The 24,136-nt window shown below is 39.9% G+C and overlaps 1 protein-coding gene across 2 annotated transcripts in view; it reads left to right on the top strand.

The window, feature by feature from the left end:
• Positions 1–24,136, top strand: part of adamtsl4 (ADAMTS-like 4) — a 78,263-nt gene that overhangs the window by 3,360 nt on the left and 50,767 nt on the right. Inside the window, exons 2-4 of one of the 2 annotated variants that reach the window (XM_079624953.1) lie at positions 192–261; positions 3,219–3,766; positions 5,514–6,156. In XM_079624953.1, coding sequence (XP_079481079.1) covers positions 192–261; positions 3,219–3,766; positions 5,514–6,156 — 1,261 coding nt within the window. The remainder of the gene's footprint in view (positions 1–191; positions 262–3,218; positions 3,767–5,513; positions 6,157–24,136) is intronic. The other variant, XM_079624954.1, reaches the window with a different exon arrangement.

Below are 24,136 nucleotides of genomic sequence, written 5' to 3'. Positions count from 1 at the left end.
TGGAACTCATCGGCTTGTTAACACATTTTCCTAATTGTCCAGAGATTAATCTAATCCTAACCCTAAACACTATCATATACTGTGCTAATCATGTGTTCACATGTGTCACAGTATCATTTAACATCACAACATGAATTAAGTGAACTATTATTACTTCTAAATACTAAATACATTTCTCCTCTTCCTCACAGATTGTGTGCGTTTTGGTGTTGTGTATTGACTCTGCTGCCCTTAACAACAGCCGATGAAGCAGAAAAGCCGGTGAGTGATGAAGATGATGATGATTTTATATTTGACAGGAGAACTGAGGGAACATGTCTAAAGAAACATTGCATCATTTGCATGCTTGGCTTTTACAGAGAAGTGGTTGACGGTGTTGCTATCCAGTTGTTAAGGTGTTGCTAGGGTTTTCTGAGTCCAGTTTTATTATGGTGTCCTTCAGTGCAAGTCTGTTTTGTTTTTTTTTCTACTGTTGGTTGAGGGAAAAAGATTTGCACAATATATTTGTGGAGGTCTCATCTGACCAGCTGAAGCTGAATGAGTCTTCTGTGGCTCTGAGAGGAGCGCAGATAAACTCTGTCTGCCCCTGCGGTCAGTGCTGCATCTGACCATTAAATAAGGCCATAATCGTGACATGATCTTTCCATTGTTTGGTCATCTGGCCTCTAATGTGGGATTGTCCTATGGGAGCATGTGAGTTGGGCGTTGGTGTGAAAAATCACATGAGCTTTAATGCACGTGTTCAGTGTAAGTGACACACACGCGCACGCGTACACACACACACACACACACACACACACACACACACACACACACACACAGAGGACACAGGACCACCAGAGTTACAGCAGTGATGCAGTGGCAGACTCCCGCTGGGGTTTGATGTGTGTGTGTAGTTTGTACAGCACACACTGTTATGCTCTATTGCAGTTAGAACAACAACGGTTTATTGTAGAAATACTCAGAGACAAATGCCATAGAAAACTAGAAATGAGTTTGTTGTTTTTCCTTGCATTTCAAACAGCGCTGCATGCTAGATGTTATAACAGGCAGGGAATCACACACACACACACACACACACACACACACACACACACACACACACACACACACACACACACACACACACACACACACACACACACACACACACACACACACACACACAGATTACACTGGCTACAGCTCCAAAAACTAACTAACTAACTAACTAACTATCTATCTATCTATCTATCTATCTATCTATCTATCTATCTATCTATCTATCTATCTATCTATCTATCTATCTATCTATCTATCTATCTATCTATCTATCTATCTATCTATCTATCTATCTATCTATCTATCTATCTATCTATCTATCTATCTATCTATCTGTCTGTCTGTCTGTCTGTCTGTCTGTCTGTCTGTCTGTCTGTCTGTCTGTCTGTCTGTCACACACACACACACACACACACGCACACACACACACACAGGCTTGGCGTTGTGTGCCCTTGATGGCAGTTTGAACAGGATCAGAGGTGCATTACAGGCCTTGTTCGCTTGTTTTCCCCCCTAGTTTTGTGAACTCAATGGATTCTTTTGTTTGTTGGACTCTTCGCTTCTACCTCTGCCTGCCCTGCAGACGCTCAAATTCTTCACTCCTGATTGATGAAATGAGGTTATATAAGTAACTGGAATTAGATGGAATCTGCGTCCAGCATTGTAAAGAATGTCACTGCACTGGGCTGGAGTCCAGAGTCCAGCCTCCTTCTGCATGCAGCACACGCCATTAGTTTAATTACGCTTCTTGTCTTAGTCATAATGTCAGGAGGACTGAGTGCTATGGATCAGGACATGTGCTTCAACTTGCTTGTTGTTTGGGTGTGGTTTGGGGGAATTATTCTGTCTTTTTCAAAATAATTGTTCATGCCGTTCTTGTTAAATCTTGTGATTTGAATTGCATTACACTATGTTATTTAATATCGATCAGACTCCTTAAATATTCCTAATTACAGCTGGTTATTAGATTTCAGTTTTAGCGGCCAGGATGTAGAGAGAGTGTGTGTGTGTGTGTGTGTGTGTGTGTGTGTGTGTGTGTGTGTGTGTGTGTGTGTGTGTGTGTGTGTGTGTGTGTGTGTGTGTGTGTGTGTGTGTGTGTGTGTGTGTGTGTGTGTGTGTGTGTGTGTGTGTGTGTGTGTGTGTGTGTGTGTGTGTGTGTGTGTGTGTGTGTGTGTGTGTGTGTGTGTGTGTGTGTGTGTGTGTGTGTGTGTGTGTGTGTGTGTGTGTGTGTGTGTGTGTGTGCTCTAGTTTATGTGATTTATGAGGACACAAATTTGTATAATGACGTGTATTACACTGGTATTACAACTTAAACGTGGTTTATGAGGATATTTCATGAGTCCTCATTATTCAAATAGCTTAAAAAAACATTAACAACAATGTTTTATTAAAAATGTAGAATGTTTCATGTGATGCGTAGGTTTGGGGATAGAATATACAGTTTGTACAGTATAAAAACCATTACGCCTATGGAGAGTCCTCATAATGTAGTTGCACCAAACCTGATGATCATGTTTTTCTCATGAGTTGAGAGAGAACCTCCAAAAAGCTTACGCTTCAAATGAAATGAGATTTTGCATTCAGTGGGCCCTATTTAAACAATCTAAGTGCATCGTCTAAAGCGCACGGCACAAGTGCACTCAGGGTCGTGTCTGAATCCACTTTTGCTACTTTAATGACGGGAAAAATGGTCTGCGTTCCCGGCGCATGGTCTAAAAGGGTTGTGAGTAATGGGTGTGTTTTGGGCGTAACGTGCAATAAACCAATCAGAGTCTCATCTCCCATTCCCTTTAAAAGCCAGTTGTGCTCGCGCCATGGCAGATTCGCTATTTACATGACGGAAATTGCAAGCGTAAAGACTGAACGCTTCTCTAGCGAGGAAACGAATCAGCTTGTGCGCAAGGTGTAACAATGCGCCTGAACACACCCCATGGGTGAACAGATGGGCGCAAATACATTTGCTATTTAAACAACGTGGCGCAGGACGTGAAAATGATAACTGCGTCGGGCTGAAACTAGCAAAAAACACTTGCGTTGCGCCGCATTGAGCCAGGTGTATGATAGGGCCCAGTGTGGTTTCAGACATGTTTACCCTACTGTATATTTTGCATATACTGCATGTTGCATATTTTGCACAGATTTACGACTTATATAATTATGAGTTCTTCCTTTGACAGGCGCCAGGACGACAGTCTCGTCAGGCAGAGGAGGAGGGGCTTGAAGGGGTGTGGGGTCCATGGAGTAAGTGGGAGGAGTGTTCTCAGAGCTGTGGAGTGGGCGTGTCTGAGAGGAGGAGACAGTGCATGTCGCCGCCCCAAACCCCGCCTCTTGTGTGGAACAGACCAGCTTATCTTCCACCGGGTGTCCCGAACAACACTCCGGTGATCTCTGCAGTCAGACCCTACTACAACTCCTTGTATCCCATCAACGAGCCGCCTCCATATGGAGCAGGGGGCGCTGAGAGGCCTCCGTTCTTTTCCCCACCTCTCCCAGCCAATCAGAATCCTGGGATACCGCTCTACCGAAATGAAGCCGGCGGCGCTGGGCCAGTGCAGTTCGGCCCTCCCAATCAGGAGCCGGTTTCAGTCTACCGATCACCTTCCTCCTCCTCCTCTTCTCTTCCCTACGGGAGAGTTCCCGGACGGCCGTCCAGTCAAGGAAGAGCTGTAGGCAGTGGAAGCAGGAGGTCAGTTTCCACCAATAGGGATCCAGCATCTGTACGAAGGTGAGCAGGTTTGGTCGTCGTTAGTGGGGACCTTCCTGTTTACATGAGCATAGCTCATTCCTAGATAGGGCTCCACGATTGAAACAAAATCAAAATTGCAATGTGACCAACAAAAGGTTGTGATTTAAATAAAAAATATAAGGCCAGATTTACTAACAGTTTGTGCCAGCGCAAACTGTCTTTTGGTGTTAAAAAACTACTGTCAGTATTTACTAAAGAAACGCAGTGAAAAAAAATAGCGCTAAAAAGGCGTGGGCACACAGTTATTTTTGCGGCTGACCTTATTGCACATGCATTTTTAGGAGTTTCGCTTTCAGATGCAAAATTTATGAGTATTTAAATTAATCTTGTAAGGTGATTTACTAAGGTTTGCGCTAGTCAATTAACTGGTATTTGCACCATTATTTACCGCCCAAAAAAAGCTTAAACCAGACGCTAATTTGCGCTTCTCTTGGTAGATTGTGTTGGTCATTATGGAAATGATCCGGCTGCGTCTGTGTTCTTTAAAGCAACACTAAGGAAGATTTTTTACCTTAAAATAATGTTTCCAAAATCGTATCAGTGGTTCATCAAGTCGTAACAGAAAGGCACTTCTGGATTCACTTTGCGGTCCTTTATCTGCTATAACCACACTAAGTAAGTTTGCCAGATCGGGTCGCGTTTCTGTAGTTCTAATGAGACATAAGAAAACTACAAATTTGACTTGCTTTATGTCAAGTGTTACAATAGTCATTATTTAGTTTATCTTTGTTTCTGATGTCGCAATACATCATACTTTCATGAAATCATGCAACATACTCTACCTTGTCTGTGGACATCGTTCATTCCAAAGCTGGTGCTGGATAAACAGCGAGCGTGTGTGCGACAGTAGCGGCGGTAGGCTAAATTATTTACGACAGCGGTAATGGACAATTCCGCTTCCAACCTGTAGGGCGACCGAACAGGAAAAGCTCCTTGGTGTTGCTTTAAATTGCGCGTCGTCAGTAGATCAGCGCAGGATTTTCCACTCCCGTCTGCACTTTTCTGGATTTTACGCTCTCGTGCTAATTTGTCATTTAGTAAATCTGGCCCATAGTCTGAATCTGCTGCAGGCTTTTGAGTCAAGGAATGGGCGAAGCTTTGTCGTTTACTACACCTACTCAAGTGCATGTGAAGCTCATGATACAGGGCTTTCGGTGGCCAGTTTAGGGTTATATTGTGCTTTATGAATGAATATATTCACTTCTTTCACATTCACACAATTTCAAACATTTCTACGATACTGCTACAATATTGTATATATACAGTATATATATATATATATAAATATATATATAGTTATTGTAAAAATATATATATAATAAAATCTCCAGTATATATTATTAATAATTCAGTATATCACTGCTGTTCTAAAGTTTGGCAAGATTTAATGTTTTTGAAAGAAGTCTCTTATGCTCACCAAGTCTAAATAAGTCAAAAATACAGTAAAAACAGTAATATTGGGAAATATTATTACAATTTAAAATAACTGTTTCCTATTAGAAAATGTATATAAAAATTATAAATAATAAAATGTATTCCTGTTATACGAACTGCAGCATCGTTACTCCAGTCTTCAGTGTCACATGACATTTCATTCTTTTAGCTTTGATCTCTTGATGTCTAACATGTTTATATTAGCTCAGTTAAAATCCCTAATGCTATATTTGTCATGCAGACCTGTTTCTAGCATACTCACGGCATGCTTTGTCTGTCCCTGTCACACCAGGTCTAGTTCTTCGATTCGCCCGGGACAGTTTGGGTACGGCAGAGTGCCATTCTCTCTTCCTCTACACAGACAAAATCGGCATGCGCGCCACACGCATCACCACAACACCACCACCACCGCAGAAAGTCTCGATGCTCTCAGTGTGAACTCCAGCTCACATGTGGACAAAACACAGGGAGAAGTAGAAAAAGCTATTACAGATGTGGCCCATGTTAACAGAGAACGAAAAGAGAAAGACCAGGCTGAAACGGAGGCGGTTTCCGCAACAGTGAAAGTGGAGAGTGAAGCTGCAGCCGATGGAGAGCCGCACAGACGAGCAGAGAGAGTGCGGGAACGCGATCGAATCGCGCATTCACGGTCCCTGTCCCAGAGGCAGGCGGCCCGCGACAGACGCATCGACGGCCGCGCTTCTCGCCAAGTCCCACACTCCTACACGCACACTATCCACCGAGCGCACTCTCCCAGAGACCCTCCTCCCTACGGCGTCCAGACACCCGCGAACCCGAACCCTGAGCCCTGGGTCCTGCCGAACGCTGCCCAGCCCTCCAGAAACGAAGCCGAGAGGGACTGGAGGCCTCCAGCGTCGGCCCGCAACTACAGATGCGCTGGCGGGGACAGAGAGCATCGCAGGTGCAGTCTACAGGTGAGAAACTGGACATATGTAACACATGGGATTTTGATTTCTGTTGTTGGTGTTTCTTTTTTAACATCATGCTTTAGATTTAAAACTTTAAAGAGACCAAATCATGGAAAATGTTCTCTTTTGAACACTTGTGGAAACTTTAGCATACTTTTAAAAAGAGTAGGCTGCTTATTTCTTGATACACTTGTGTGAACAATGTGATATTATCAATCATTTAATTGCAATTAACATTAATGAACATGTATTGGAGTTTGAATTTGTATTAAAGGTAGGGTAGGCAACTTCAGAGAGGCTATCTTTGAAAGAATAAGACCCCACCCTCCCTTCAGATCGCTCTTCGAAGTCACCGCTTCAAAACACATGTACGCGCATATCCTGAGCAGAGTATGCAAAGCTTTACGAGAGAAGCCGTTAAAAAAAAACATGTCTCAAAGCACATAACTTTAAACCGAGGTCCTGACTCTCTGTGGTCACAAAAAATCCCAGGATGACTTTCGAAAGAGTAGGGGTGTAACCCCGGCATCCTGGCCAAATTTGCCCAGTGGCCTCTGTCCATCATGGCCTCCTAATCATCCCCATATATATACAAATTGGCTTCATCACTGTCTCCTCTCCACCAGTAAGCTGGTGTGTGGTGGGCGTTCTGGTGCAATATGGCTGCCGTCGCATTATCCAGGTGATGCTGCACATTGGTGGTGGTTGAGGAGATTCCCCCCCTTCTATGTAAAGCGATTTGAGTGTCGAGAAAAGCGCTATATAAATGTAATGAATTATTATTATTATTATTATTATAACATTACAATAGTAATGATCGTAAACAACTTAAAGAGCTCTCACTTGTACCACCTGACTGCTGCAGATTAATTTCGCTGTTGATAATGTTGACATAGAAACGCATAACTCTTAGGACGTGAACAGCTCTGAGTATAACCTCACAGGCGTGAAAGCAGCGTAAGCTCCTTGTTTTGATTCAGGAGGAACCGTAAAGACACCTGGTGTCTGTCTACAACTCAGCCTCATGAAATATGCTTGTGATGTCTGCGCGAGCAGGTGCGTGAAGGTATGGAAATACATATGTTGACAGGCAGGTAGGACATCCTATTATTGCATTCGGACCGAATCCGCAGAAGATATTGTCACGCGTCTTAGAATCCAGAGAGACTTGTAACAGGAAATCTTGCTAAATAGTCCTTTAATAGGAAACTCGAATACTCAGGAAGGTAAGCAGGTAACATAAACACAACTGTGAAGATGACCGACACTGAACTGAACCAAACAGGAAATATTTATTCACCAGGGAAATTAGCTAATTAAATAACAACAGGTGAGCAAAATGACTAATCAAATGAACTGAGAAACTAGGTCAAGAACAAAGAAAACTGATGAAAACAAACTGAATGTCCATAAACAGATAATTAATATTTAAACTCTTATTATTGATTGCAATCAGGATGTGAAAAGAGTTTCAACCAGTATATTGCAGTATAAAATATTGACTAGTACCCTACCTTTAAATGCAATGCAACTGAAATTTATGGTGATTGTTTTGAGTAGGACTTAAGTATATCTTTACTTGTAATTTCATGATTACTTATATTGTCTTTGAAATATGGTTAAAGTGCACTGCCGAAAACTGACAAGCATTTTTTTTTACACATTTATAATCAAAGAATAAAGTAAAGAAAGGGTACTCTCTTTAAGTTTATATATATATATATATATATATATATATATATATATATATATATATATATATATATATATAGGGCTGTCAAAAGATTAATCACATCCAAAATAAAAGTTTGTATTTACATAATATATGTGTGTGTACTGTGTATAATTATTTAGATATATAAAAAAAAACACAATCATGTATATATTTAAGAAAAATCGGTTATATTTATATATAAAATATTTATATATAATATAAGTTATATAAATGTATATACAGTATATAAATGCAATTATTCCTTAAATATATACATGAATGTGTGTGTATTTATACATAATAATTCTACAGTACACACACATATATTATGTAAACACAAACTTTTATTTTGGATGTGATTAATCAAGATTAATCTTTTGACAGCCCTAATATATATATATATATATATATATATATATATACTACAAGTGAACCATCATTATAATTAAATGCACTTCTTTTCCATAAGGTTAATAAAACAGTTTGATGTAAAAAAAAAAAAAAAAAAAAAAAAAAAAAAAAACTCTAACCCTAACTTTCAGAACTCAAAGCTCCCACAGACTCTGTTGAAACTAAGCCACAAAAATGGCTCATTAAGAAATCATTATGATTGCAATGTCTTGATTAACATATGACAGTCATAATTGCATATGAGTGTCTATTCAGTTTTTATTTATATGCTTGGCTCTCTTGGCTGACGTTGGAACTTTGTTGGGACACGGATGTTAGCCAGTCATAAGAGCGGTCATTTGTCAAATGCAGCATGATTCATTTTATGGGTCAGAAAGAGCTTGGGAAGTTCTCAAATTTAAAAAATAAATAAATAAATTGTGCCTATTTTCAAAAATGAAATGCTACAAAAGTATGGGTCCTTTAAGTAGCTTTAGAAATGGGCTAATCTGAGGTTAATCTGATTCAGGCTTTCTAATACCAAATATGTACCATTCATATAATGACTTCAGCTGCTGAAATGAAGTTTGCATGTGTTTATGAATGATGTCAGACTATCCACTCAGCCAGCAATGTTGGCTCAACCAATGGTATTATATTGCAGCAGGGCCAACTGACCAGTGAGGAGACTCTTGATTTTTGCCATTCTGTTTGGTTATATAACAGCTTTAAATGTTAGATTTTATCCTGTTTGGTCTAGTGTGACACTGTTTCACTTGCACTAATTATGGTAAAAATGTTCCCATTGGAAAGTCCCATGTTATCACTCAAGACGCTGTTTTGCTCAACATCAACCTCCCAGATTTAACCACAGTTTGGTGAAAGTTCGTCATCTGACATAAATGAAGCCAGTAGTAATTACCGCTGTTTTTCTGCAAGATTTCATCAAACACTTTTTAGCCCAAAGTGCGTTCATCACGTCAAACGATTGGATTTCCCCTCTTCCAGGAGCCGCTTCTCCATCTATCTCTTCATCTCTCAGAACCTTTTTCTTCAACTTTCCTTCCAGATTGACCCGGTTCATTTGAGCTGAGTCTCGTTCTCACTCCCCTGTCGAACTTTCACTAGAGCCAGATTCTTTGCAAATCATAAATCACCCAGTTCCCTTTAATCCAACTTTCCAGGATCAGCCTGGGCGGTAGTTATATTATACATCTCTGAGCCATTCCAGCGGCCCAGGGCAGCATGTCAGCTCTCGAAACCAGAGTTAGTCATTTTTGAACTGTGGTCAAGTTGATGTGGTAAAGCAGTTTCCTGCTGTTGGTGGCGGGATACACACACCAGACGTGAGTGACACTTTTAGAAGGATTACTTCAGATACATCCAAACAATGTTTGTGTTACCGGGACACGTCTCTCTTTTGCGCCGTGAACAAGTGCTGAAATCTGAACAAGATCTCTGGGTGCAGGTTTGCTTCAGTTTTCCATGTTTTTCTAGTCTGGTTGTGTGAAAATGGAAGAATTCACCCAAATATGACATCTTTGTCGTCATTTACTCGCCCTCATGTCAGCCAACTATGTCATATGAGCTGCTTTCATGGTGCTTTTTGGAGCTTGGCAGTATAAATTACTATTCCTCACTTTCACTGTATGGAAAAGAGCAGCTCTGACATTCTGCTCAGCATCTTCTTTTGTGTTTCATGGAGGAAAGACAGACTGGAGGAAAGAAAATGTAATTTCTTAATTGTTTTTAAGTGTTTTTAACGTGCACTTGGAGTGTACTTCAAATCTTAAAAGTATATTGTTTAAAAAATGAACTTGCAGATATTATTATTGAAATAAAAGCCATAACTCCTTATATTGGCATACACAGCCATTACATATTTAAGACAGTAATATCCTATACTAAACCTAAACTAATCTTGACAAACTATATAGGCTATCATTTGAAAGCTTACAATCTCTAGTTTACATATTTGGTGATTTTGGGTCAGAGGAGCCGTAATTTATCAATTTGCAACAAGAATATTTTCATACTCCTAAGGCGTGTTCAGACCTTTATTTTGAAATAGTTATGAACATGAAAAATCATGAAAGAAGGGTATAAACTTCAGTTTGTTTTCATGCCAAGAGTTCAAAAGATAGCATCCATTCAAATCTTTTAGAAAAAAAGGTCTGAAAATGTTTTAAATATAAAGAAAAAGATAATAGATTCACCATTTGTGATGTGGCAGCGAGCTATAATGCACATACGGGATCTTTTTGTGTTTCTTAGAGGTTGAATTCATTTCAAAATCTGTCAAACTTCCAATAGTACTTCTGAATAGGATTTCTACTTCATAAATTGTATGAAAATTTTGAAAATAATGGTTCAGAGATCATTCAAACAACATATGGAAATGGAGGCGCCCTTATATGGGCAGTAATGTCAACTAGTGAAAAAGTGTGGTACTGCGCCCAAACACAATCTCACTAAAAGCTTATTTTTTGAGATATCAACCTTAAATTTGAAACACAACTTGTTCAGATTTTTGCCATTGATTTTTTTTTTTTTTTTTGCATTTTTAGAGTCCTCCAAGTTTTGAAAATATATATTTTATATAAAATATGAATAATTACATTTTTAACATTGTACATTTTCATAAACTCAAACTTCTATAACTTTTTTCTGTTTAACTTTCTTAATTTCTTTCACTTCTACAAAAATCTGCCAAATGTCTTCTTTAAAAGAATCTTACATCTATATTCCAAAGCACTCTTGAATTACAACCATTTAAGTTTGGAATGTGCATTTTCATGTCTATTAAAAAAAAGGGGGTGCCGCTTAAGGGGTTAATACATTTAAGAGTCCTTTTTTAAAAATGTAAAAGTAAAAAAATATACTTTTTTCAATAATCATGTCATGCTTCAAAGAAGTACGCTTTTTTTTATTACACATAAATATGTACTTAAGTCCTTCTTAAGGTGGTCAAAATAGCACTCTAAAGTTCACCTAATTGCATGTAATATAAACTATAGGATGTTTTATTTTAACTGCAATTAATTGCAATCAACATGCATTTAATTTCACAAGGGATTCATGTCTTTAAGTAGTTGGACGTGAGAGCCTAAAATCCCTGAGGCAAGGGGTTTCTTCAGACACATTACAACATCTTATCTATTGCACTTACCTAAGCGTTTATGCTAACTATTTCACAATAGTTTCTGTGACAGCACAGAATTAGATATGTGTTATTGTCATAGTTACAACATCTCCCTTGTGATCACTGCAACTCAACAAAACTAGATTTGAACTGTTGTGCCTGCAGGGTCAGGGTTTTTTTGCCAGCAGTATACATCCCAACTGACCAGTCATAAGGATGTACAGTAATGTACTGCTCAAGTAATTGGTACTCAGTCAGCCATTCCCTTAGAATTGTACTAATTCCTTTAAGTGTAACTTCACCGATTTTCAACCCACTTTGTATTGTTACAATGTCGGTAGTATATGTTAATGAACAATGTTTACTCTTTCTCCGTCTGTCTTTCTCTTGACAGAGAACTTCACATTTATTTGTCAGCTTTAGTTTTTGACAGCTCCAAGGCTTTCATGAAAACTACAGATTACTTCCTCATTCTTATATTTCCGCCCACAGATAGTCGGATCGACAAAGGGTTATTAAAGGGGTCATGACATGAGAAACCAAATTTGCCTTGATCTTTTGGTATATAAGAGGTCTTTGTGTCATTAAAACGTCCTGCAAGTTTCATAGCTTAAGACGTCCTCCCCATTATAAACGAATCATTTATTTAATCAAGCTCTAAATACTGCTCGTTCTGGATCCATGGTAAGAAGTGACGTCACGGTACGAAGTGACGTACCAGCGTTTGCATATAGACCGCCTCCAGCACAAGACAACTACGCTTAAAGCGCAAGACAACTATGCTCATTTCGTATCATTGTCGCGCCCGCGCGCCTCACAAGTGTTCAGTCGACGGACAGCGAGTGGGTCTGTGTACAGGGAAATTACGATGCCGCAGATGTGCTGTTCCTGGCTGTGGACAAACAACATCTTTGAATACGCTGCGAAAGATCCAGTCGTCAGGGAAAAATGGATGCACTTTATTTTTTGCGGACGTCTCATTCACGGCAGTGTTAATTTAAGTGTTTGTTCTATACATTTGAAGGATGATTGTTTTGAGAACAAATCCCAAAATGATGCTGGCTTTGCCAGAAAACTGTTGCTCAAAGATAAGTCCGTGCCGACTATTCTGGGCTCAACAACGACGACGCAAACTGTAAGTAATGTATTTAAAACTTTAAACTACTTTTTAAATACGCTGAATCCGCAAATGTTCTGGCTGGGGGCGTTAATAATTGATGCATAGGCAGTGACGTTAGCCAATCATAACAGTGGGCGTTAACACTGAACTCTTAAAGGGGAAACACCCCCAAAACAGACTGTTTGAATCAGAGGATGAGAAACAGGGTGGGAAAAGGTCATAAATCACTACATTTTAAAAGTTTTTTGAAGAAAAACTATATTAATACTATAATTGCACCTAAGGGAACATAATAATAAAATAAAAAAACCCATGTCATGACCCCTTTAACAAAATGTATTATTCCAAGAGTGTTTATCACTGAAAACTGTATCGTACTTTTTCTGCTCATTAGACAGCATTATGGTAAAAATGGAACACCATGGCAACAGCTTTCGTTCCTGTTCGCGACGGCGTTTTGCTTCGATTTTCTGTTGCGGTAATCTACGATTTACGATTCTTTGCAGCCTTTAGCTAGTGCCTACAACACGTTGTCAGGGTTCTGTCACTTCGCTAGTTTGTTCTTGTTTGGTAACAGCGCAGTCTTGTCATTGTGAGCGTGCGGTTCCGAATTCGCTCGGGCTGTACGCTCTTTTGTCTGCGTGATACGTTTGCCGTGTTGCCAAGTCTGCGTTTCTTTCTGAGGAATTACACTGTTTCCGTGTGTTGTTAAAGCAAACACTGCCCCCTGCCCAGGAACTCGACTTTTAACCCCCAGAACGAGATTGTTACTGGCTAACCCCCCGGAACCCCACTGGGCTAGTTTTGGCAATTGCAATTGACCGTTCGCAAAAGCCACGCCCCTTAGTTATTGTTACTACGCCCGTCAAACAATTGAGAACCATAGCCATGGCTGGGTTGAGCTCGATACATTAAGTGATTGGTTTTGGAGTAATGCAGCAGACATATCCTCCAGGGCACGACAGAAAGTATAGACAGAATAGCGCGCGCGGGAGCACATGCACAAAACAGTTTTGTAAAATTATATATCAATCATTTTTATTTGATCATATATCATTTTACAAAACTGTTTAGCGCATGTGCTCCCGCGCGCGCTATTTCAGTCACAACACTGCAATCAGAGGACGCGCTGAAACCATCAACTCTCGATGCGGTTCTCTTCATTCATAACTCGTAGCCGACTGAGAAGGATATATTTGTGTAAATAGTTGTGCAACTGCGCAAACTTTGTTTTGAAGTTTAATGTTTGAGTTCCAGAGGAATTTGTGACTGTTCATGTTCAACCACATCAAAGTTTCGTAATTAGTAAGTCCGTGCTTTTTTTTTTCTCTTGTTTGCTGACTGATGAGGGGGACACAGTGCCGTAGTGGAACTGTGTTTGTACATGTTGCCTATTTTTTAATTATAGTTGCAAGCAATCATAAAATACAGCATATGAAAATTCAAAAAAAAATTAAAAAGGTGAGAAACGGACCTCGGGTCGGGCTTAAAATATAACCGTAATGTTCGGGTCGGGTCGGGTCAGGTTAAATTATTTCGGGTACGGGCCGGGTTCGGGCTTAAGTTTTAAGCCCGTACAGACCTCACTGCCATAGGCGTATCGTTTCACTATCTTGCTGAAATCGCAATGTTTGACGGAGGTCCTTCTCCTTAGTTACAGTTGCTGAGCTAGGATTGGACGAGAACCGTTCGAGGGTGGGGTTTTGCGAACGGTCAATTGTGCTGGTTTTGTTACACAAACCTGGCAACCCTTGTTGTATGTGCGGAGTGTGGTGGTCGGATGCCATGGACGGCAACATGCCCAGTGCATTATGGGTGTTGAAGTTTTCTACCTATTTGACAAAAGGGAAGACTGCATAGGCAGCCAAGTTCTTTTGAAAGCCCATTCAAGCAGTCAGCAGTGAGGCACCTCTTAATTTTGTTCAGTGAAATGGTTGCTAAGACCCTTTTAACAACTGAACACTTGGGTTGTAACCGGGCTCTGAAACTCCACATGGAGGTGCAACCCAGGAAAAATATGTATCTATTGGCCCCTCTGAGGTCTGTTTGGCTATACATAGCTGTGTGTGTGTGTGTGTGTGTGTGTGTGTGTGTGTGTGTGTGTGTGTGTGTGTGTGTGTGTGTGTGTGTGTGTGTGTGTGTGTGTGTGTGTGTGTGTGTGTGTGTGTGTGTGTGTGTGTGTGTGTGTGTGTGTGTGTGTGTGTGTGTGTGCGTGTGTGTGTGTGTATGTGCGTGTGTGAGTGTGTGTGTGTGTGTGTGTGTGTGTGTGTGTATGTGTGTGTGTGTGTGTGTGTGTGTGTGTGTTTATCTCAGTCTGGAGTGTGTGTTGAGGGAACTGTGAGATTACTGGGCATAGAAAGACATACTCGCATGTTTTGACTGGATGTGGAGCTTTTAAACACTTGAGAGAACTTGACCATCTGTGTGTCTGTCTCTCTCTCTCTCTCTCTCTCTCTCTCTCTCTCTCTCTCTCTCTCTCTCTCTCTCTCTCTCTCTCTCTCTCTCTCTCTCTCTCTCTCTCTCTCTCTCTCTCTCTCACTCTCTCACTGTTGTTTTACTTTCCTTAATATTAGATAAAATACATATTTAAGTTATGTCCTGAAAGAAGGAATAGGTTTGTTTTAAAAATACAAACCTCTATTATCTCGTTTATCTGTGTTTTTTGTCAGCACCGTCCGATATTTATGAAAAAAATATTAAAATCATGCAAAATGAAAGTCAGACTTCATCCTGAAGGTCTTTCCATATGCTATGTAAAAAAAACTATTGGGTGTTCAATCATTTTGTTAGGTTATTTCACTTTTATTTTATGTCATAATCATGATATTTTAACACTGTCATACAAAATCTAAAGATATTGTTTAAGGTTTTTTAGTAATTTCCCTCAAGTAGGTATTTTCGCTACAGAGCAATACCAGAAATGCTAAATGCATGTACAAAATATTAGTATTTTGTCTACCTCAAGATTTTCTTCAATAGATGGTCAGTCTGGCTCCGTCCATGTGCGTGTGCGTGTGTGTTTTTATTATGGGTTAGATATCTCAGGAATGCTATTGGGTGTACAACATTCTATTTGGGGGAATACTACATTTTAATTATATGTACTTTATCATCCGTGCGTGTGTACTTTGTGTGTGTGAGCAGTGGGGAACTGAGAGTAGAGGAGGAGAGGAAGTGAAATAGAGGAGTGGAGCGAAGGGGCTTTTGGGGGGTGTGACACAGTTACGCTGTAACCCAGTGAAAGACGGCACTGTTTAAAACACACACACACACACTCCAGAAATAGAGAGGGCAGAAAAACAGATAGAGGGAAAGAGAGTCTGGAGTGAAGCAGAGATGAGGAAAAAAGTTTTTCTGAAAGAGGGAATGGAAAGAAAAAGAGAAAAGAGGAATGGAATGTGTAAAAGAGAAAGAAGATGTAAAGAAAGAAAGAGAAGAGAAAGGTCTTTCTGTGTGAAGTCACTGAGCTAAGGGTGGGCTCAGCACTTGCTAAATAAACATTTACATTGCTGTGTCAAAGGCTAAAGCTCTTCACAATGGCCTTTCAGAAACAAAAGAGAGAACTCATCTCAAATTTACCATATGATTCAAATGCTGACTGAGAAAACTCAGGGATTTGAACACGTGATCTGAAAATATGTGATGGCTGTCCTGCAAAAACAAAAACTCTGACATGTCAACATGTTATTCCGATGTTAAACTAAAGCAATAGTTTGCCCAAAAATGCTAATTCTGTCATCATTTACTCACCATCAGAGATGGCAAAAGTACTCACTTCCCGTACTCAAGTACAGATGTTTGTGTTAAAAAATACTCTGGTAAAAGTAGAAGTACTGATTTAACTTCTTTACTCAAGTAAAAGTAACAATGCCTACATTTTAAATGGATGTCTGCCAACAGACCTAAAACATCACATATATGATTATTGTGACAAAGACTGGGACTGCAGGTTACAGTAATAAGATTCTGACTGAGTTGCAAGATATGAATTCAATTGTGATTCTGTGAGAATTCACAGATCCAGTTTCTCTTTTTTAACCTTCCCCTTACAATTTAAAGGAATCTACACGTATGTGTGTGTGCTCAAATATGGCTTCTGGAAAGAAAAAAGATCAAATTTGAATTACTAAACATGTCTCGCTGCTTGTCTGCCGAATCTCTGGGATCTCCGTTTTCTTCATTTTCAATAATGTCGCCGTCCATACTACTATGTGCTAACGTTACCGCCATCAAGCCGCAATGATTTGCCGAGAATGAATGCCGCTGAATCTGTCGAGTCGTCCTGTAGTGGTGCGCCAAGGTCAACATATATTCCCATTCAATTAGATTGAATTCGGTATTGATGACGCGAAAACGGTAACTCCACTGAAATTATTAGAAACTAAAGTAACGAGACAATTTTGTAAAATATAAGGAGTAGAAAGTACCGATATTCGTGTTAAAATGTAAGGAGTAAAAGTAAAAAGTAGGCACAAAAATAAATAGTAAAGTAAAAATATCTGAAAAATCTACTTGAGTACAGTAATGAAGTATTTGTACTTTGTTACTTCCCATCTCTCCTCACCATTTATTCATTTCAATGGATTCTGGGGCTGTAGTGCTCTAAAAATTATCCAATGAAAAGCATCATAACAGTAGTCCATTCAACTTGTGCACTATATTCATAGTGTGAGAAAAAAAAAATCCAAAATAAATTAACCGGAAAAGAGCAACATCAACATTCTGCTAAAGGTCTCTTTCATACAGTCATACTGGTTTGAAGTGACATGAGGGTGAGTAAATGATGACAGAATTCACATTTTTGGGAGAATTAGTCCTTTTAACAACAGCTTGAATATGACCAGAGGGTCTATTTTATCAAATGCACATCATGTGACGTGTCCGTGTCCAATCATTGTCCTCATGCTGAAGGGATGTTTTCAAATTGAAATACATTACAGATGCTGCTAAATTCCTGTGCTTTAAAGGGTTGGAGAGAGTTTCCTTTGTGGGGATTTAAAGAATTTAGGTCATAATGCTGATATGGGACAATATACCAGGAATTTGTCAGGAAATGAGCTCAGATCTCAGCTGGGACTTGTTCGGACAGCTGTCCATCACCTGTGCAAACGACCCGCCGCAAATGACTCAATTCCCATGTGGGGTTTTGCAATATTTTGTTTGCATTGTATTTCACAAACTGTTTATCCAATTAAAGGGAAACTAAATGAATGTATTCTGAAACACAAGTTTAGCTAATTTATTATTAAAGTAAATCACTTTAATATTAAATTAGCTAAACTTGTGTTTCAGAATAAGTTCATTTAGTTTCCCTTTGATGTTCTCTTTCTCCCTCTTTTTCCTTCTGCCTTTTTCTTTAGTTGTCCTCGTGGGAGGCCTAAAACGTTCCTGTTTATTCTCTGCATTTCTTCTCTTCAGGTTGAGTTTGTAAAGGACCACTGTTTTACAGCTGCTCTCCTCCCCTGACCTTCCTTCATCTTCTCTTTTCTTTTTCTGATTATTCTCTCTTTTTGTACACTACAAAAAAAAGTTGTTGTCTTTTTTTCCAGTAAAAATATCCAAATTTCCTTTAATCAAGATAAACTTGAGAACCAAAATGACTTAATAAGGTCCTAGTATGCTTTTACACATGTTCATCTTTCTTTAGTGTGTAATGCTGTTTGAACATGAAGTTCTCCAAAGGTAGTTATTCTCTATATCAGTGTCACTGTTTCTGAACTCCCTGAAACGCCCCCATTGTATTCTTGAGTTTTCTAACGTCAACGAACACATCACAATATTCCTCATTTGAATAATTCCTCTAGCCTAGAAATCTAGACGCACCCTAGCAGCAGCAAATTTTATTTTGCAGCCAGTGTCGTTGGCAGTGTCAGTGGAGTTGGCTTGTGAGCTGGAAAAACCAAACTCTAGTCAGGCCAATCACATCGTGTATAGAGTCGGTGGGCGGGCTTAACATAATGACGGGAGAGTTGCGACGGTCCCACGCTTGAATCGGCTTTGGCCGTGACTCTGGAAGACTTGGAGTCAAGCTTTTCTTTGAGAAAAGAACAAAGAACGGCACTGAAGTAATTCTTAAAAAGTAAGATGTGTTCAGAGTTTTCCCGATACGGCAAAAGTTGAATCTATCAACTAGCTCCGCTGGTGGGAAAACGCATGCATAGTGGCTCTGACTACGTCATCTCTGTTCGTTGCTCAGGTTGGTTGTAGCGCTATCCTATAGGAGGATCTTTGTTGACATCTTTGTACACATGCGCGAGTGGTTGTGTGGCAACAAAACAAACAGTATGGTAGGCTGTAAAGACGCGACGAGCACTTTCAAGAGAGTTAGCGGGCGAAATCCACAATATATAAGCACTTTAACATCTGAAAACCGGAGGAGGTTTGGAGAGAAGCTCAAAATTTGTATTGGTGACAAAATCAAAGTTATTCAAAGCCCATATGAGATCTGGGATGACAAAAAACGTTGGTCCGACTCACCCGTGTCTTGGCCACCAATCTGCTGGAGAGACATTTATTCTCATTTAATAGAAACCCCTGGACCCTTCACTCATGAAAGATTAAAAGCTTTCAAAAGTCTGGAGGCCTATGATTATTTTGTTTCTCGAAAAGTTGGGCCGATCTTTTCTGCCAAACAGAAAGCAGTGATCGTGCTAAAAGAGTCCTGAATCAGAACACGAAAACATATGACTCAGTTGTTTTGACACAGTTTTTTTTATTTTTTTTATTCAATCTTCTATAAATACATAGTCACTAAGAATTACCATGAACAAAATGAGCCTCACAAACTCGATCAGAAGCTGCAGGAATCCAGGCTTTCTTCGGAGCGTCCAGGTTCAATCGCCTAATTGCACGCAACCATTTAATTTCTTTCGTTTTTCGCGATCCTTTTCGGAGGGAATTCGAAAAACTTTTTAGCAGGCCCCCAACGACCCGTACATTCGACCACACAGCAAGAGTGAACCATCCTCTTCTCTAAATCCTCCTATAAACGTGCAAAACAATCAAATTACAGGTATCTAGCGGTGTTCCCTGCCACACGATTCCCATGATGCAACACGACAAACATAAACAATGACGTCACAAAAGATCCGCCTAATAGAGGGAATTTGAAAGACAACCGTTTATCCCGCCCCTCGGTTTGAGCCCTGCCAATGGTGTTCCCAGACCCAACATATTGATGTGGGTCTGGCTTGTCAGGCTATAATTGCTCCCCAAGGCATACGCAAATTAAAGGGCCGTGGCCTGGTTGAGTTAGTTAGTAGTGTGTGAAACTCTCGGTTATGGTAAGGGGAGTGACATTTCCCAAACATCCTCGAAGCGGTTGACCAATCACAACACACTGGTCTAGTCGACCAATCAGAGCACATTGTGCTTCATAAAGGAACTAAACTGGGGTGCGTTTCCAAAAAGCATCGTTAGCCAACTATGGTCGCATGTTCTGATGAATTGTGTTGGTAACGACATACTTGCGACCATAGTTGGCTTTGGGAAGAGTTACTGCCAGACTGGGAATAGAGGTGCTGCAACAATGTGAAAAATGTGAAAAATAACATTCAAGCATGAAAACCTATTCTACTAGACCGCAAAAAATACTTTTATCCAAAGTTTATTCAAACTTTTATCCATTTATCCAAACTAATTATTAATGCTTAAAGCAGCACTCAGTAGGTTTGGAAATGTCTTCGCTGTTTTCTCGCAGGTTTCGTTTTAGAGCTCCCCCTATAGTTTCGGAATAGATATTTGAGAAAACTGTCGTAAAACCATTGGCAACTTTCCCCCCTCCCATCTTCTCCCTCTGGTCACGTGCATTTGTTTTCAGAGAAGCCGCCGGCGAACGCACGGAGCCATGTCAACTGAGGTATGTATGATACTCAGAATGATATCATATAAATGTACGTGTGCAGTTTCGTACAGCAATTCGTTACATCGCGAGACTTGATATCACGCGATACTTTCTGACGCGGAGGCCGGCGGCCCGCCGGCCCAAAGTTGCAAGTGTGGTTTTTCCGCTCACAGGCGCTCGGGGGGTGCGAGACGACCACAATTCAACCCGAAAAATATAACTATTCCAATTACTCCAAAGCTGTTCGGTTAACGTAAAAAAAGTTACTTAGAGCACCTTTAAAACAAGAAAAATCTGCCATTGGGTTAAGAAAAGTAAACTTATTGCAAAGGGAAAACAAGTTTATTGTTTGCACCCCACTGGCAGATATTTTTATGTAACAAGTGTAAAGTCACTTAATTTTGACACATTTTTCAGAAAACGACTTGTTATATTATGCCATTTGCTTCTCAAGTAATTGTATCTTAATTTCATAATGTTTAGATATTTGTACTGGAAATCAAGACTAAAATACAGAGGAAGCACAAAATAATTTTAGCACTTTATAGCACTAACCTTATTTAACACATACATATCCATGCTGGATTTACTCTGCATTAGTTTTAAGCAAACTGACACAAACTTACAGACGTATGTCATTACCCACATATTAAAAACACGTGTATGTTACTTCATCACACACATACACACACACGTGGACACAAAGAAAAAAGTGTATAGTCCACATTCTTTATGTGCTGCACAAATGAGCCCCACATGTTCACACACCCTCACTGAGAGCTTGTGTGTAATTTAGTTAGTGGCGTTTGCTCAGTCAAGCATCACTATTTCTATTTATATTACTCTTATTTCTACTCTCGCACAAGGCTCTTGCTCTAAGAATTCAACTCTATTAAGTAACTCATCTTGCTCCGTTTACATAACATTTTGTGGGTGGACTCTTTTGACTTGGGCCAGTAAGTAACCATTGAGCGATCACTCAGAACACCTTAGCAACCACATAGAAATATCCTGGCAACCACAACACCGCATCATTAAAAGCAAATACTCCGGGCATCACTTTTAGCCATCAGTCTGCTATACTGTTAAAAACATCTCATCGATTTACATTACAAGCTACCAGAATTGAATCTCACTTTCTGACCACATAAATATCAGCGTCTGCGCCAAGTTTGGCACATAGAATATGTGCACATGGAAACATCTTTGTGTGCACATATCATTTGTGTCTGTTCAGGTGTTTTTAGTTTCTTGTTGTCTTGAAGTGTTATTGTGCATGTTTCAGCGTGCTGCTTTGTTAAGTGTGTTAACTTTACACTGACCAACTGCTTTTGTCAGCTGGACACTGAGAAAAACAAAAGAATGAGGTATTCAGGGACAAAGAGGAAAGATGTGTGTGGAGAAAGTGTGTGTGTGTGAGTGAGTGACAGCTGTTGTGTCATTAGTGTTCACAACATGTGTGAGAAAAATGTTGAGCTCCCACCACATTTATCCGCCATGGATGCATCTGAGCCAGCCATACATTCAGTGTGTGTGTGTGTGTGTGTGTGTGTGTGTGTGTGTGTGTGTGTGTGTGTGTGTGTGTGTTTGAGTGTACGCTACACCATGATTTCCCACTGAGCTTGTAAGCGCTTGGCTTCCCCTGGAAATAAGATCCGATTGAGCTGCTATTTTGTGTGTGTGTGTGTGTGTGTGTGTGTGTGTGTGTGTGTGTGTGTGTGTGTGTGTGTGTGTGTGTGTGTGTGTGTGTGTGTGTGTGTGTGTGTGTGTGTGTGTGCGCGCGCGCGCAGATGCAGTCTGACCCGTGTGTGCCCCTGTTTGACAGTGGCCCTATTAACGAGGAAGTGAATGTGGCCTAGAGAAAGGCAGTAAAGCATTAGCTCTCTCTCTCTCTCTCTCTCTCTCTCTCTCTCTCTCTCTCTCTCTCTCTCTCTCTCTCTCTCAGCTTGAGTTCTAGTTTTTCTTCAGTACAGGAGCTCCTCTGAACTCTCTGACTGGTAAATATCCACTATATATCAGCTCTGTGTCGTCCTTCTGCACTCTTAGCATGTAAAAGTCTCCTTTGGGTCGGTTCTCACAAATGCTTTTGCCTGGTTTCATTTGGTATGCTTAGCTTTATGGTTTCTTGTATAATTCTTTAAAAGGATATAAAACCATTGGTCACACTTTAGTTTGAAGAACACATATTCCCTATTAACTATGACTTTTGTCTCAATAAACTAATTTATTGCTTATTAATAGTTAGTAGGTAGTTGTTAAGTTTAGGTTTTGGGCGGGATTGAGGGATGTAGAATATGGTCATGATGTAGAATATGGTCATGCAGAATAAGGCATTAATATTTGCTTTATAAGTACTAATAAACAGCCAATATCCTAGTAAAATGCATGCTAATAAGCAACTAGTTAATTGTGAGAATTGGTCCCCAAACTAAAGTGTTACCAAACCATTTAGGCTACGTTCAGACTCACAACGGAACTGTGAGATATAGAGCCCTATTTTAACGGTCTAAGCGCATGGTCTAAAGCGCACGGCGCAAGTGCACTTAGGTCGTGTCCGAATCCATTTTTACTAGTTTAATGACTGGAAAAATGGTCGGCGCTCCCGGCGCATGCTCTAAAAGGGTTGTCCCTATTCTCTTGATGAGTAATGAGTGTGTTTTAGGCGTAACGTGCAATAAACCAATCAGAGTCTCATCTCCCATTCCCTTTAAAAGCCAGTTGCGCTCGCGCCATGGCGGATTTGCTATTTACATGGCGGAATTTGCAAGTGCAAAAAGCGCTTCTCTAGTGAGGAAACGGATCTGCTCGTGTGCGAGGTTAAAGTGCAAGCAGACCATCTACGGGACAAGCCGGATTCACCGTATCTTTATGTACACAACAATAATTGTGTGCTACTGCGCGTCCCTATGTGTGTAAGCAGAGTGTATGCGCGTTGTGGACCCGCCTATAGGCTCATATTACTAATGCGCTCTTTTTATTTAGTTATTTAAAGAGCGCATTAGTAGTATGAGTCTATTTCAGTTTCCTCAAAATAGCAACGCGCCAACAATGTGCCTGAACACACCTCGTTTCCATGTTGGGCGCAAATGTATTTGCTATAAACAACGTAAACGACATGAAAATGATAACTGCGTCGGGCTGAAACTAGCAAAACACACTTGCGTCGCGCCTGGTGCCGGGTGTATGATAGGGCCCCATAAACTCACAGTAATACGGTTGGTAAAAAGAAAGAACTGCAAGATGTAAACCCGCAATTGTGCAATTAAAAAGTCGCAATTACCTTTTTGATTTTTTTTATTCCATGGCGGAAACAAGCTTCCATAGATTTTAGTATTCTTACTACGTAAAGCATACTTCAAAAATATACTTTAACTTAGTTCACCTCAAAATTTCCTGATTATTTACTCACCCCTATGCCATGTGACTTTCTTTCCTCAGCAGAATAGAAATTAAGCTTTTGGAGGAAAAACTTTCGCTAGAGAAGACCCTTATCCGTCGACTGGGGTTGTGTGGATTAGGAAACTTAATAGGTTAGGGTTAGAGTTAGGGTTAGGGTTAGGAACCATGCAACTTATTTAATAAAGCAAGGAGATTAACTGAAAACTAAGGAAAACATGAATGTTGGGTTTAGAGCAAAATGAGGGTAAATAAATGAATTTTTATTATTTGTCATTTTATATCTTTATTCAATCATATGTTCTGGGGTTTCAAACACTTCAAACCTTACCCAATATCCTGAATGTTTATAAATATTCGTCAGCATTGATGTAGCCTAAT

The sequence above is a fragment of the Phoxinus phoxinus genome (genome assembly GCF_949152265.1).
Source record: "Phoxinus phoxinus genome assembly, chromosome: 10".
Taxonomy (NCBI): Eukaryota; Metazoa; Chordata; class Actinopteri; order Cypriniformes; family Leuciscidae; genus Phoxinus; species Phoxinus phoxinus.
The sequence above is the reverse complement of the archived record's forward strand: the minus strand, read 5'-3'. Positions and strand labels throughout refer to the sequence as shown.